The 14103-nt window shown below is 42.9% G+C and overlaps 1 protein-coding gene across 1 annotated transcript in view; it reads left to right on the top strand.

Moving 5' to 3' along the window:
* The window catches only part of LRRK1 (leucine rich repeat kinase 1), a 78134-nt gene that overhangs the window by 9634 nt on the left and 54397 nt on the right, over positions 1 to 14103 (top strand). Inside the window, exons 2-5 of the mRNA XM_075159819.1 lie at positions 9498 to 9661; positions 10542 to 10713; positions 12661 to 12840; positions 13465 to 13613. Coding sequence (XP_075015920.1) covers positions 9498 to 9661; positions 10542 to 10713; positions 12661 to 12840; positions 13465 to 13613 — 665 coding nt within the window. The remainder of the gene's footprint in view (positions 1 to 9497; positions 9662 to 10541; positions 10714 to 12660; positions 12841 to 13464; positions 13614 to 14103) is intronic.

Here is a 14103-nt window from a genome sequence, read left to right as displayed (position 1 = left end):
AGAGATACCCAGGACCCCTGCCGTGTGATGGAGGGATGGAGAACTGGGCTTGCTGCTGTGGCCCAAGGGGACCTGATGGAGCGGCTATGAGCTTCATCCTACCGCTTTCATCACCTTTCTCTGAAAGGCCCACTGGGGCTTGTCTGTCCCGGTAGCATCCATGGTGTTTCATGGGGCTGGAGAGATAGATGTTGGCTGCTTCTGTGCTATTATTTTTGACCAGCAGTTGGGTTAGAGTGGTAAATGGGTTTTCCATTTAGGAGGATGTTTACATGTGTTATTAAAGTGAAACATAAGCTCAGGAGCTGCTTTTCTCAACTCAAACAAGGGGTGGAGTTGCTAGACGTGTCTTTGGTGGAGCCAGCAGAGGACTTGGACTCAGAAGAGATCTGGGCAGAGACCTTGGGCCCGTCGTCACCTCACATGCACATAGGGAGTCCCTCCGTGAACTCTTCCAGACGTAGCCTCTCACAGCTGGGGCTAAAAGCATTTCTTCTTTCTACAGCTATCTTTAAATATATGTCTAAGAAGGACGTAGCAGAAGAGGGCTGGCCATGACTTGGTGCTTCCCCAATGTGAATAATTAATGACTTTTTTTTTAGAAGAATGTTGAGCAAATTATTTCTTTGAAAGAGAGAAAACACTGATGCAGAAACCAAAGCCATGAAATTTTATTTTACAAAGTTTCAAATGAAATCCAATGTTGGTTTGGTTTCATGGCTATAATATTTGATTCAGTTGAACAGGAGTGCTCTCACTAGAGACACCTTTCATCATTTGATAATCCTTTCTTTCCAGCTATGCCTGGAAACGAACACAAAGAAGATCCAAAAGTGTAGTCATACTTCTGTGCGCTTAATGTATATCTTCCAATTTAAAATTTAGAAAGCAAGAGTGGCATAGCTGGCCTTGCATGCAAAAGCATATTTCTGAATGATTCAAGCTGTAGGATTGGAACCAAATCACTGAGGCCAAAAGCCAAAAATAGAAACTTTCACTTACAGCTGAGTCATTTGTATTTTCAATGCAGCAATTGGCTCTCTGGCCATTTGGACCTCTCTTGGTTCCCTCAACCTCTTTCCCTTGGGGGTGGAAATTAACACCATCAATGTTCTCTGTGGTCTGGTCTTTGCTGACCCTTTGCACCCCGAAGAGGGCATTACAGGAGGGATGTGGGGCATCCCCCTTCACTGCGAGAGCCAGCCTTTTTCCGTGCTTGCTGGAGATCATCCCCGTCCCGTTCTTTCCCTGCCCAATGGCTAGTAGTGTGTCTACCAGGGATGATGGTGCCTTCATGAGACACTCTGACCACTGAGAAATGTGTTGTGGCCACTGATGCTTTGAGTGCTCCTACAGATCAAAGGGGATGAACATGTGCACGTGAAGCTGCTTAGGCCTGACACATGTACTCAGGGGAGAGAATAAAACCATCACTGTCATCAACAACAGCCCAGTTCATCGTGCTGGTAGACTGGGGATGGTAGGGTTAGCGAAGAGCTGCCTGCTTGTGTTTGGTACCCAGCTGCTTGGTGAAAAGTCAGAAGGAGAAGAGAGAGGAGGAGGAAGAGGCAGCAGCCCCGTGTTTGCTGTTGGCTGCTGCCGCTCGTTCAGGATGTGGAGGTTGTCTTGGTGTTATCTGTTGCAGCTAAGGAAGCTTTATAAACAGAAGGGGTGAAACTAAACATGGGGTGTGGAGCAATGGGTGCTGGTATGCATGGCCGGACGGGGATTTGCGTAGGGTTTATCAGCACACAACAGGCTGGCTGCAGCCCTCGGAGCCCGGGTGGGAGGAAGGGGTGCCGAGGCACGGTGCTGATGAGCTGCCTCCACCCTGACTCTGTGCTGAGGATCGCAGTCCTGCTGCCCCTCTTCCATCAGGTATAGCCCAGGGCATGGACTGGAAGTGGTGCATGCACTTAAAAAACAACTAGTGGGGAGCATCATGTCTAAGGTAGAGCTGTCCTCTTGCAGAGCGCAAGAGAAGAGGCATGTCCCAGGCCATCACATGTAGTAGCCCTTGTTCCTTTTCCCTGGATAGCTGCAGGTATCATTAGTGACACCGAAGCTATCTTGTGCTTTCCAACGTGATTTGCACGCTGACATGATGGGTTTGCTCTGACAGTCATATTCCAGCGTGTAATTCTTTGTGCTCTCTCTAACCTCATTGCCTTGTAATGGCTTTGTGTAGCCACTTTTGTACTTCAGCAAAGTAAGAACAACCAGCTCGGTTTCATTTTAGCTTCTTGGACATTATAAATAATTTCCAGAGTCCAGGGGATCTGGGAGGCGCACACACAAATGCGGGAGCCTGCTCAGATCTGGTAGAGCTTTTCAGCCCCAGCTCAGTGCTGGCTCTGGCAGACAGACAGACAGCTTCACGCAGCCATTCAGGCATGTGTGATACTGCCCGCTAAAGACTGCCGAGTCTCAGTGTTACTAGTGTTTGAGGCTTTTCTGTCCCCTCTTCCCCCATTATCCTGGATGGTGGAGAAACGATTGTGTAAGTGTGGAGCTAAAGCCTTCGGAGGCGTCTGTTTTTTGTAATTCAGTTGGAGCCCCTTAAAAAGGCAGGAGTCCAGAGCATTTTTCCATCTGGGACTTAATATTTTCCTTTCAGGTTTGCATTAGCAAATGCTTTTTTCCTTGCAGGTTAAGAGTGTTTCTAAATAGAAAATTTCCAATGGCTCTGGTGATAATTGGTCACTTTGCATGGCTGTACCTAAAATTGTCAGCGTGCCCTTTACAAGATCCTGTATACTTGCTGGAAAATGTTTAATGCAGATCAGCGCTTTGCGTGCGTGGTACTGGCATGTAAACAATTTAAAAATAATTCCAGATTATGCAATAATAGTGAAAAAGATCCCTTCAGTGCTGGATTTTTGTCTTTGAAGCATTCTTCTGTGTTTCAGACCTGGTCTTTTGTAGGGTTATAAGTTTCCTTTTGGGGCAGTGAGCGTTGATTATAAGCTATGTTGTAGATGCAGGTGTCTTTTGTACTCAATACATCATCTTTTCCACTGCCTTGGCAGGCAGATCTTAATGTAGAGCCACTCCTTTAATTAGCTGAAATAATGGTTGTTTGGGTGAAATGGAACCACAAAAAATAGGCAGAAGAAGTGTGTGGAGGATTCCCACTGTCCTGAGAAGCTGGCATGTCTCACTTGTTGTGAAGAGATATTAATCAGGATCAGAGGGGCATGGCCCAATTCCGGTGTAGTCTCTCCAGTGGGGGTGCTGAATTTCCCAGATAAACCATCTTGTTATCTTTTGGTTGGATTTATCGTAACTTTCTCTCCTTGTCTTCTAACAGGGAGTTTTATAAGTGGTTCTGGCAATTTTTGAATCCTGCTGGGGACATTTTATAGCGGAATTGGTTGAGCCATATGGATTGTGCCTAAATCTGAGAGCAAGGTGAAATAGGTCATAGGCTTCTTGCTGCAGGACCCTCCTTCGCATGGTTCTAGGCCAGGTCCTGGCTACGGGGCCACTTGGACCGAGCGCATGTGGGCAGGCGGGGGGAACAACTTCCCTCCTGGGAACAGACCTTGGTCCATGACTGTAACTTTTAAGAAATGAATTATTGAAATAAATGAATGAAACCTTTTAACTTTTTTAAACAACAAATGAAACCCTGTTTTGAAGTGTCAGCTAATTAGAGAAGGAACACAAAAGGTATCTTTGTTTCATAACGCATTTTTACTGACTTGGGCTGATTTGAAAATTTTTTTTTTTTTTTATTAAAGAACCCAGGGTTTTGGTTTTTCTTCCTGGTTTGGGATGGGAATTATTTTTCAGTATCTCAAAGATTTCCAGAGGACTGAAAAATTCTTCCTACCCACCTACGTGGAAAGTGCAATATAGGACAGATCCATCATCCTTTGAAATCACTGGAGGCTCCCCGTTGGCTGTTGTTCGATTTATTAGTCTGAAGTTTTTCAAAGCAACAGAAGACACATGAGTTTGTTACAGAGACTCAGAAATAACATGGCTTTCCATTAATTTTGCAAATCAGCCTGCCAAAGCTTCCGTAGAGTAGTATTGAAAAATGTTCAGTGACGCTTGTGAGTTTTTAAGAGTTTGGGAGGGTTGGCTTTAAATATTCAGCACATCTTAAACCTCATCTCTGTCCCATTTTTTATTTGCTCTGTGGCAGCGCTCAGTAGTCAAAATGGCACAAGATTAAGCTGGTAAAGGTTAGCTGTAGCCATCTGGTGCTGTTGAGGAATTAATGTCTGAGCTCAGCCCGGAGAGGCGGCCTCCCTGCCCACCCCCATCCCCAGATCCTCTCTGAACCAGAGGCTTGGATTTCGCTGTAATGGGACATGGAGATGAAAATAACTGTCAGGGCTAAAATGTAGTAGTTAATTCAGACAAAGAAGCAGCCAGCCAGCCAAAAGACATTACATCCAGTGGCCGCTTGTGCTGAAGCAGAGATGGGTGGCTAATAGCTTAATTGAGCATCGCTGAATGGGATGCCGTGTTAAAGTCATCATCTTCCCGTCTCTGGAAATACCTGCACACATTATGACAAGGTCAGTAGCAGTTTTGAAGTTTTATTATTGTTGTAATTCTGTTTTGAAGTAAGTTAGCTTCCTGCCCTATTTTATCCTATGTTAAGCATCTCATTTATATCTTTCTCTGCTAAATAAAAATATCCTAGTTAGTTTCCAAAGAACTCCTGCCTTATCAAAGGGACTAGCACTTATAAACTCTGTGAGGTTATGTGTCAGAGAGAGGAATGCAGTGATTTGGGATACAAAGGTAATAATCATCTATACAGTGTCCTGTTTTGTTATGCAGCCGTTTCTTGATTCACAGCACTGACCTGCAAACCCTCAGCTTTTTGCTGATAATGCCATACTGTCAATTTAGAAATTTTAGATTTTTTTTTTCACCTGCTGTAATAACAAGGCCTGAGACAGGGTGTAACTACATATATCTCTGAAATTCTCATGGTACCCTCTTATTAATAATAAGACTTAATTTTGTTTTGTTTCTCTGAGCTGGGACAGCAGTCTGTAGCACTTTAAAATTTATACTCTTGTAACCTTTGAATGGCAAATAACACTGCTTTTTTATTGATAACCACTGTTTCCATTGGAATATTTTTTAAAAGAAAATTAGTCTTGACCTTAGCTTTTGTAAAAGGCTGTTACTGCAAAGCCAAGCTTAAAGTCTACTTCCAAAGTATAAAACATTGAAATCGAGAGTGGGAAATATTTCCAAAGTCAGTTGCTTTGATACAAGCTGTTAAGTTGTGTGAGGAATAGATGAAGGATGCGTTTTTAACGTCGGCAAATGCCACCTGTTTCCCCCTTACAAACAGCACTTGGTTTGCTTACAATCGTTAGAAAGCAAGCAAAGAAAAGAAGCTGTGGGTCTATGGAGAAGTTAAATAAAGGTGATGCAGAGATGATCTGAATGATAGGGAGTAAATCCCATGACCTTATTTTCATTGACATTCGGACGTCTTAGAGAAATGAACCCAAGCCATACAACCTCAGTTAAAATAGGCTTTATTTATCTGTTTTCCTGCTGAAAGCTCAGAAGAGGGGTGCTGGTTTGGGGCAGTGGTTTTAGAGGAACCTGTGCCAACACAGGAACTCTGTCCAAGATCTGTGTGCAATAAAGCAAAAACTAAAGGAAATCAGAAAGGGTGTGTAAGAGCCTCTGGAGTTTCTAGTAGCCTTTTATTACAGGAATATCCAAGAAGTATTGATAGAATATCATAACTTGCTATGCTGTTTTGCCTGTAGCAATGTGCATTGTCGAACAGTAATGCAGACCCTATTGTGCAAAGTGCAGAAGCCAGTTCCTAAATCCATGTAATCAAAGAATTAAAAGCACTTTGTTACATCCAGGCTTAAATGTTCAGCATGTTGTATGGTCAAGTCCAAAACCAGACGTTCAGTATTATTCAACTTCAGTATTGTTCTTATATCTTGTTCAAGGCTATATGCAAGTGAGGTGACCCTATTATGAAAGCCACGAAGAGCTCAGGTAAAGAGCGTGAGGTTTGTAGGGTTAAAACCATAGGCAGAATTTCTTTGGATTTCAGCCCAGATTTTTGCTAAAAATGGGTGATGCATGTATTGGCAAAACTTTATTCCCAGTCTACATGAATGCCAGTACTGATGATAGTTCAGTCATGCATCTTGTAGAAATAAAACAGTCTTTAGTCAGTAGAATGTAATTTTCCTAATTTTTTTTTCCTACTAGTAAGTATAAATTAAGCTTATAAAACATGCTGCTTCTTATTTTTTATTTGTATTTCAGAAGTCAATATATCATTCACTGAGGAAATGATATATCACTTCACCAGGAAGTTTTCTGTGAATTGGGTAATTTGGTTGGTGAGATGCTTAGCTTTGCAATGGATGGCTTCTGTTTTAGGAACTTAGGAATGGATGGCCCACCTTCTCTCATTTAACCTTTGAAAGCTCAAGTTAACTTTGACAGAATCATGTGAGCACAGCTGTTGGTTGAGGGCAAGCTTTTTTATCACTCTGTATCTCACCAGTTTTGCTCTTTTCAGGCTTGTAATTAGTTCAGTTGCAAGGTCTTTTTTTGCTGAAGACCTTTGGCAGCTTTTTTCCTCAGGTCTTAGGCAGGAGGTCAATTTACTCTGCAGAATGCAATCATAGAAAGAAGTTTTGATGACAGTTATGTAAGAAACTTGAATGTTGAGCAGCATTGTCTTTCTGCCAAGAATATTTAAATATAAATATATTGGTTTCAAACAGTAGAATTGCCTGGGTTTCTTACATTCAGTGAAGCTTTTATTGACTTCTACTTGATGGATGTTCAAATGTTCAAAACCAGGCAGTTTTGGTTAGATCAATAAAAAATTGCCTAAGGCAAGACTAAAATTGAGTTTAAGGACTAAAATTAATATCCTGAAGACTCTGATTAAACTGCCAGCTAACCCTGGGAGCATGTAAAATCTGTGAAGCCAGCTGTTTGTGACCTTCCCATTCCTGGAGTGCCCTCCAGGAGTCTACACCTAAGGCACGTGAGTAGACTGCGGTGGTTGATGGCCAGCCCATGTTCTTCGAACAGTGGTGATGGTAGCAGTGGTTGTAACTGCCATTACGCTACAAAGGACTTAAGATATTTTTAGGGGGCCAAAAATATAAGAGGAATCATGAAACATTAGCCACGTAGTTTCATGAAGTAGTCATTCGGTAAAACACAGAAGCTGTCTTGGGATTAGGGTCTAGCTTGGGGAGTTCCTCCTTCCCTCAATTACAACATTGTGGTCCTTCTTGTGCTCCCTGGTTTGGTGGTTGGGCTCCAACTGATTTGGTAGTCCTCACTGCATGGTGGGGCAGTTCCAGTAGGAGAGGTGGAAAATGCTCCTCTGGTGTGCAGGATGCATTGAGAGGTTGGCTGGAGACCTCTCTAATAGATGAGGAAGTTCTCCCAGATCCCGAACGAATCTCTGACCATGAGATACTTGTACCTCCATCTTCCCCGGCCATGATTTAAAAGAAAAGATGACCCTGCTCAATTCTTTGGCAGAAAGGATGTGCCTTTACATGTGGAATTGGCTGCAGATGTGGGTCTTGAGTGATAGTCCCCAAAATCAGGATTGAAGCTGGAAGGAAGTAAAATTTGTCCCTCCTTTCAGCATTTTTTTTAGGAACCAGATTAAAGTTGCTGTGTTCTGTCAGCCCTGACTTGCAGGGCTTCCTGCTCAGCTTTCCAGCTGTTTTGTATCTCCGATGTGAGGCATTTTTTCCTCCAAGGGGAATTCCAGTGCTTCTCTCTAGGTTCAGGATTTCATCACAGGGCGCTGAGTGCGGGGAGGCTGCGTGTTCCAGTAACTGCAGTGTTTGCTTGGATCGTACTTCTTGACTTTATTTAGTCCAGTTCTGAGTTTTTTAGACTGGAGAACTGTTTTGCTTTGAAGTTCTTTCTTCTGTCACCCTTTAAACAGTTACTTGCCTAAGAATCATTTGCATTTCCTACCTTGGTGTCCATTAAAAAGAGAATTAAACCATATGCAGTATTCTTAGAGATCCCTTACAGGTATGTGGTCTGCTCTAAAAGACTGGACTAAATGCTGGATGAATTTCTTTTCCCATGTACCCCCTAAAACTACAGAATTATGAAGGCACCTATTCACATGAACTCTGAGATGCTGTTTATTATGCTGTAATTTAACACCACCTTCATCTGCCTTGATTTCTGCTGCTTGTCCTTCACACGTTCTGCATCATCTGAGAAAGGTTATTGATGTGGGCACATTTTTAATGGCACGAATCTCTGGAGCCGTCTCCGATGTCTGAGTGATTTGAGCTTCATGTAAATAATTGATGAGAAGTGTTAGTCAGAATCTGTTGGTGATTCAGACTGCATTATTCAAACATATTTACTGACAGTTATAGATTGGTCCAAATTTACTTATTTTTCCAGGCTGCATTAAACCAGGCCCTGCATGACATATGTGTCTCTTTAAAAAAACAAAAATCCTTGTTAACATATGTGAAAATCTGTGGGCTTAAGGGCTTTATTTAACCAGATGCAAATAAGCAATAGTAATTAATAATGTTTTAGCAGCAAAAAGTGAAATGGTCTCTTTTCAAGTGAAAAGTGCTTCTTTTGACTGTCTTGCATGTTGTTCAGGAGTGGACCTGAACATCTTACTCACAATTCAGTGACTTTCCTGCAGCTTTCCCTGTCCTGGTAGTTGGGGGGGGTGGATGAGTGTGAGACTTCATGATTGTCTTTTTATTAGCCACGCACTGCAAGCATCTTCTCTAATGGTTTGCAGCGTTTAATCTTTGACATGTAAAAACTCTTCTGGCTTCTAACAGCATTTAAAAAAAAAAGGTCTAGCCTAGGAGACTCTCCAGGATTGATCAGGGTGATACTGGACACCTTGCATAATCTTCTTTTACTCTATTTTCCCAGAGTAAAAATATTCCCAATTTCTTTGCTTTCATGTTCCTTAGGGTATATAAAGCTCTGGTTGAAAGTGTTGGAGAAGTACAGTGGGGTTTTATTTTAGACTGTTGTCAGGAGGTGAATGAAGAGTGGCTGAAGCAAGGCTAATAATACCAGAATGGCTTTGCAGGTCCTGCAGACTCCTTGCTCCTTCAGAATACTGCAGGTGCCAATCTCATGTCAGCTCTTCTCCTCCCTGGTTCCTGCAGCAGGAGATCGAGTGTGGCAGGCTGCTGCACGTACGTGTCTGTGTGTGTGTGAGCTTTCACATGGTCCTTTGGAAACCACCTCTGGGAGCAATTGGGGAACTCACTGTCCATTGTAGTTTCATGTCCCTGTTGGAGAGTACTTTAACGTGCTATCACTTTCCTTTATCAGGCAACTGCGTGTTGATGTTTTTTCCTCTTTTTTTAATTGTGTGCAGTAAATATTCCACTGAAAATAATTCACCCCCTTTTTTTTGTTGCCAGGATGCATTGACATTGCAGCTGTGCATGAGTAATGAACAGGTACTTCCTCCTGACCCCTCTTTTCTATTTTTACTGCAGGAACTGTGGACATGGGTGGCAAACAGTCCACAGTCGGCGAAGTCTCCGTAATTCAGACACCTGTGACAGAAAGCATTCAGGATGCTTACAAAGCTGGAGACACCAGTAAGGCCCAGGAGTTGATTAAGTTGTCATGTGAGGAGACTGCACTACAAGTGGAAAAGGTAGGATAAGGTTACTACTCTTTCTCAAATTTTATTGGAAAAGAAACCAAAATGCCAAGCTGCTTTCTTCTGTCATTTCTCATGCAGAAAATCAGTTATATATGTTATGCTGGTGCTGCAGGGTCCTAGACATGGCTGGTTGTGTGGGGCACTTCGAGGACATCTGCTCAGGGACAGTATTTGCCCTTGAAAGCCGTGATCAGAAAGATGAGACAGACCACAGGAACAGCGTGTGTAGGAACAGGAAGCTGTGCGAGGAGGGGTGCTGGTGCTGTGGTCCCTAAAACAGGGAAAAAGATTTTTCCCCATATAAAGGAAGCAGTTTGTAGCCTTAGCAAAAAAATGTATTCCCCCATCAGCACAAAGACGGTTAATGGCCCCCTGGGAAGGTTTTGCTGCTTGTGTTTGGAACTGTATCCTCTGCACCACCTTCTGCACTGCTCTGCCTTCACAGCCCTCATTTTGAGCCTGCTTTTTGCACAGAGCTTGTCTTAGTGTTTTGGAAGAGTGCCTGCGTGCCAACTCCAAGCATATTGGCCATCTCCAAAACTGGAAATACTACACCTTGTAGCAGAGCTGTGCAAATATTTTTTCTGTTGGTCCATGAAAAATGGTTTTACACTCACCATTCTGTGCCTTGGGCACTTTTGTGGTAAAACCATACAAAAAACTATAAAGCAAACCCCAACAAATTAATATAATTAATATATCAACAGCAATGATTATAATGGCTGCTAGTGTTTATGACATTCTCAGTTAACCACAGTGACAGTGGGTATGCATTTGCATGGGCACAAATAAATACGTGGCTCTAGAAATGCTCTCTTTCTCTGCCCGCTCCCTTTACAGAGAGTTTATTTTGCTGTGTTTTCTTTACCAGTGCCAGCTTTTAGGTATTGCAGCAGCATATGGAGATCTTCAGGCAGTAAGGTATTTACTGAAGGAAGCATTAGTGGTGTTACCAACAGAACCTAATGATGACAATGCAGCTGTGGTGGCTGCGTATTTTGGACATAAGGACGTTGTGAAAGAGCTGCTGGATTCCTTGCATGGTAAGCCTACTGGGTTGCCTCTGCCTTTCCTCAAGCTTTTCGGTAGCTGTGTGCTATAGCTTCAAGCAAGCATTTTTTTTTTTTTTTTTCCCACATCCCTTGAAAGGGGAGGGACATAGTCGTGGGAAAGTGCGTGGAGGGATCTAATCTCTGCTGTGTTTGAAGAAAACTTCCCCCAAGGGGGAAAAAACACATGCATAAAAATATTCCATGTTTGCAAATTAGAAGTGGAGGAAGATACCATTTAGACAATTCATTCCCATCAGCCCTCACAGCTGGGTAACGTCCCAGACCCCACAGAGAAATTAAGGGATTTTCAGGAAACAGCATCATCCCACTCTGCTGATCCAGCAGACACGGCGTTGCTGGGAGTGAGAGTGCAGCTCATGACTGTCTGGCGAGTAATAGTTTGGGTGCACAGCGGGCAGCATGCTCTATGCTCTCTTGTCAGCGTTTTGATTTGACTATCAGGGGAGTTCCTTATTTAGAATCATCATTATATTTTAGTTACATTTTATTTTGAAAATTATTTTATAGCAGAACAGAGAATTTTTAGACCCAGACACGATTCTTAAGGCAGCTGTGGGGGTGGGAAAGAGCATTACTCTGAGTCAGGACCAGGAACTTGTGTTTGGGTCCCCTGTTGCTCTCTTAGTGTACCGAGGGCATGGCAGCTGCTTCTCACTGGGATCCTCTACGGGTTCAGGGTCCAGCGGTCCTGCGCAGCAGCCAGGCGAATCAGACACTGCAGTAACCGCAACAGCTAAGCTAGGGCTCTGCAATATGTGACCTGAATGTAGCTCTAGCTCATCACTGGAGCTATATACTTGCCAGTGACCTCAATGAGGACGGGAATAACCTGTTGGGAAACCTCCTTATTTGATGTTTTTAAACTGTTAGAGCACTAATAAGCAGAAGAAACGTTCCAGTTTGGGGGATGCAATTAAATGTAATATTTCCTTCAGCCAAAAAGGAGGCTGACAACACTGGTTTTGTAACGTAGTAGCAAAAATTAAATTATATTAATATAATACTCTCAGTAATGAAAAGTGACTTAAGTAGTTTCTGGAAACTTAGCTCAGTTTAGAACTGACCAAATTCCCTTAAACCCTTGCTTCAGGAGGTCAGGGGAGGTGCTCTATACAAACAGCAGCTTTCAGAAGTTTTTGTGCAGGCCTTTCCATTTGTTTCCCTGGGAAGTTACATAGAAACAATCACAGGGCTTAGCAATAAATTGCATGAATTTGCAATTTGGCTAATGCACTGCAGTGATTCTCTCTGGCTCAGTGTGAACTTCTTGTGGCTTACAGCTGAAGTGGAGCCCATTTTTTGGAGCATGAGGGTGAGTGATTTAGTCAAGTTGTTAGGAATGCAAAGAACGATGTAATTTCCACATGGAGAAACTGCAAAAAAAAAAAGTTGACATGTAAACTTGGGCTTGTGGACATTTCTGTAAGCATGTCAAAGGGGATGTGAATTTGTAAAGTAAATGGAGGTGATACTGTGAATCAGGGAAGATTTGAGGCCTATCTTGGATGTTTGGATCTAATCTCTGTTGAATCAGACCTTTTGTCTCTGGATGCAAAGACAGTCCTGGTCATCCCTTGCCACCTCTGCTTGGGATTAGATGTTTAATTTTTCTGCTGGTAGCCTAGCAGGCATCCTCAGAACCTTCCACTGTTGCTAGCTTAAGCATGCTTAGATCAGGGACAGTCAAAAAAGTTCGCCTGCTAGCGGGGTAGGTAATAAAGAACAGTTAAGCAAAGCTGAAAACTTTGTGTCTGACCATCTTGGGGCTCTTCTGTAACACACTCTTGCAGTGCAGTCTGCTCCTTTGTCCTCAGGGGCTTCACCCTATACCCTTTGCATAGCCGTTATTTGTGGATGACTCTTGCACATCACAGCCTGGTGGCATCAGCTAAGTCAAATGCCGTATCTTTTTGGTAGGTCCTAGAACTTGCCAACAACTCCTGAACTGGATGCTGGCCATAGCCTGCCAGCAGGGACATTTGGACATAGTAAAACTCCTAATTCGTGCATACAGTGCTGACCCAGAGAGCTGTGCAGTCAGGAAGAATGAGTTTCCAGTTCTTATACGGTTGCCCCTGTACGCTGCTATAAAGGCAGGTATGTATTTGCATGTTTCAAAACTTTGCTCCTTTTCTGCAATGTCTTTTAAAGAATGGGCTGAGTTGTTCCCATTTAGGAAGTTATCACTGTGGACTGGCTTGCCTGGAATTGTCCTGGATTTCCAGTGGGATAAATTAAAATAAAATTGGCCCTAAATCTTTTGACTTAGCCAAATTTAAGTCAGGGCCTTCTTAAGTTAGATTACTGTAAATAGTGAGAGGCTGAACTTTCCTCTATAACCTCCTAGGGAAAAGACCCTTCAAAAATAGAAACCTTGCAAGTAAAGGCATTATTGTTATGGACACTCTGGCACACATGCTTGATTTAGGCTGAATAATTTACACTTCAAAGCACAGCTGTGTGTATAGTTTAATAAGACAGGGAAAAAAGAGAAAAAAGAGCAAGCTTGGGCCAGTGCTTTTACGTAGTGTCTTTGCTGTCTCAGTTTGACCAAACTAAATCCTATCTCTGGAGGAAACAGTCTTTATACAGTTCAGTTCCCTTTTTGCACACCCCCATGGTTTTTTTCAGAAGTGGTTATTTCCCAGGATTTCTGTTCAACTCCTTGTTGGCTCATTTACATGAGAAGAAGAGAGCAGACAATTTGTCTTTTCTCTAAAGGGAATGAAGATGTAGCCGTGTTTTTATTACGGAATGGAGCTTTCTTCTGTTCTTACATCCTGATGGACAGTCCTGAATGCAGCAAACACCTCCTGAGGAAGTATTTCATTGAGACAAGCCCACTACCAGGTAGTGCTCCAACAAAAACAGTAAGTAGCCATTTATCTGTCTGAAGAGATGTTCTGTTAAAGGAGCATCATGTTAATAATTGGTATTTGTCTTTGCATACCATGTGGCTGGTGATTCTTCTTCTCAACTAAGAGCCTTGTGGTTTGCTACCCATTTAGAGAACAAGCTGTGAAAGTGGCTTTCATGCCAGTGCTGAATTGCAAGGTGTAAAACATGAGGCATCATTGTGCAAGACTATGTGCGGCAGCTTCCACTTGGCAATTTTAACATCAGCGTGTGAACCAGGCATATGCTGTGGAAGGGAAAGATTGACTTTGTGCTCACAGTCTTCCAGAGAAATAAGCACTACCACAGGCTTCCTCTGTGACCCCAGGATAATCGCTTCATTTAGGTTTCTGTTGTGCCTTCTGGGTGAAGGTAATGCCACAAGCTCTGTGCTGTCCTGGAGTGTTAGCACGGCACAGAGCTGAGCGTGTAAACCGTTCTCTTCCCCTGTGTCTGATAGCTCAG

This window comes from Calonectris borealis, chromosome 11, assembly GCF_964195595.1.
Source record: "Calonectris borealis chromosome 11, bCalBor7.hap1.2, whole genome shotgun sequence".
In the NCBI taxonomy this organism is placed as follows: Eukaryota; Metazoa; Chordata; class Aves; order Procellariiformes; family Procellariidae; genus Calonectris; species Calonectris borealis.
The sequence above is the reverse complement of the archived record's forward strand: the minus strand, read 5'-3'. Positions and strand labels throughout refer to the sequence as shown.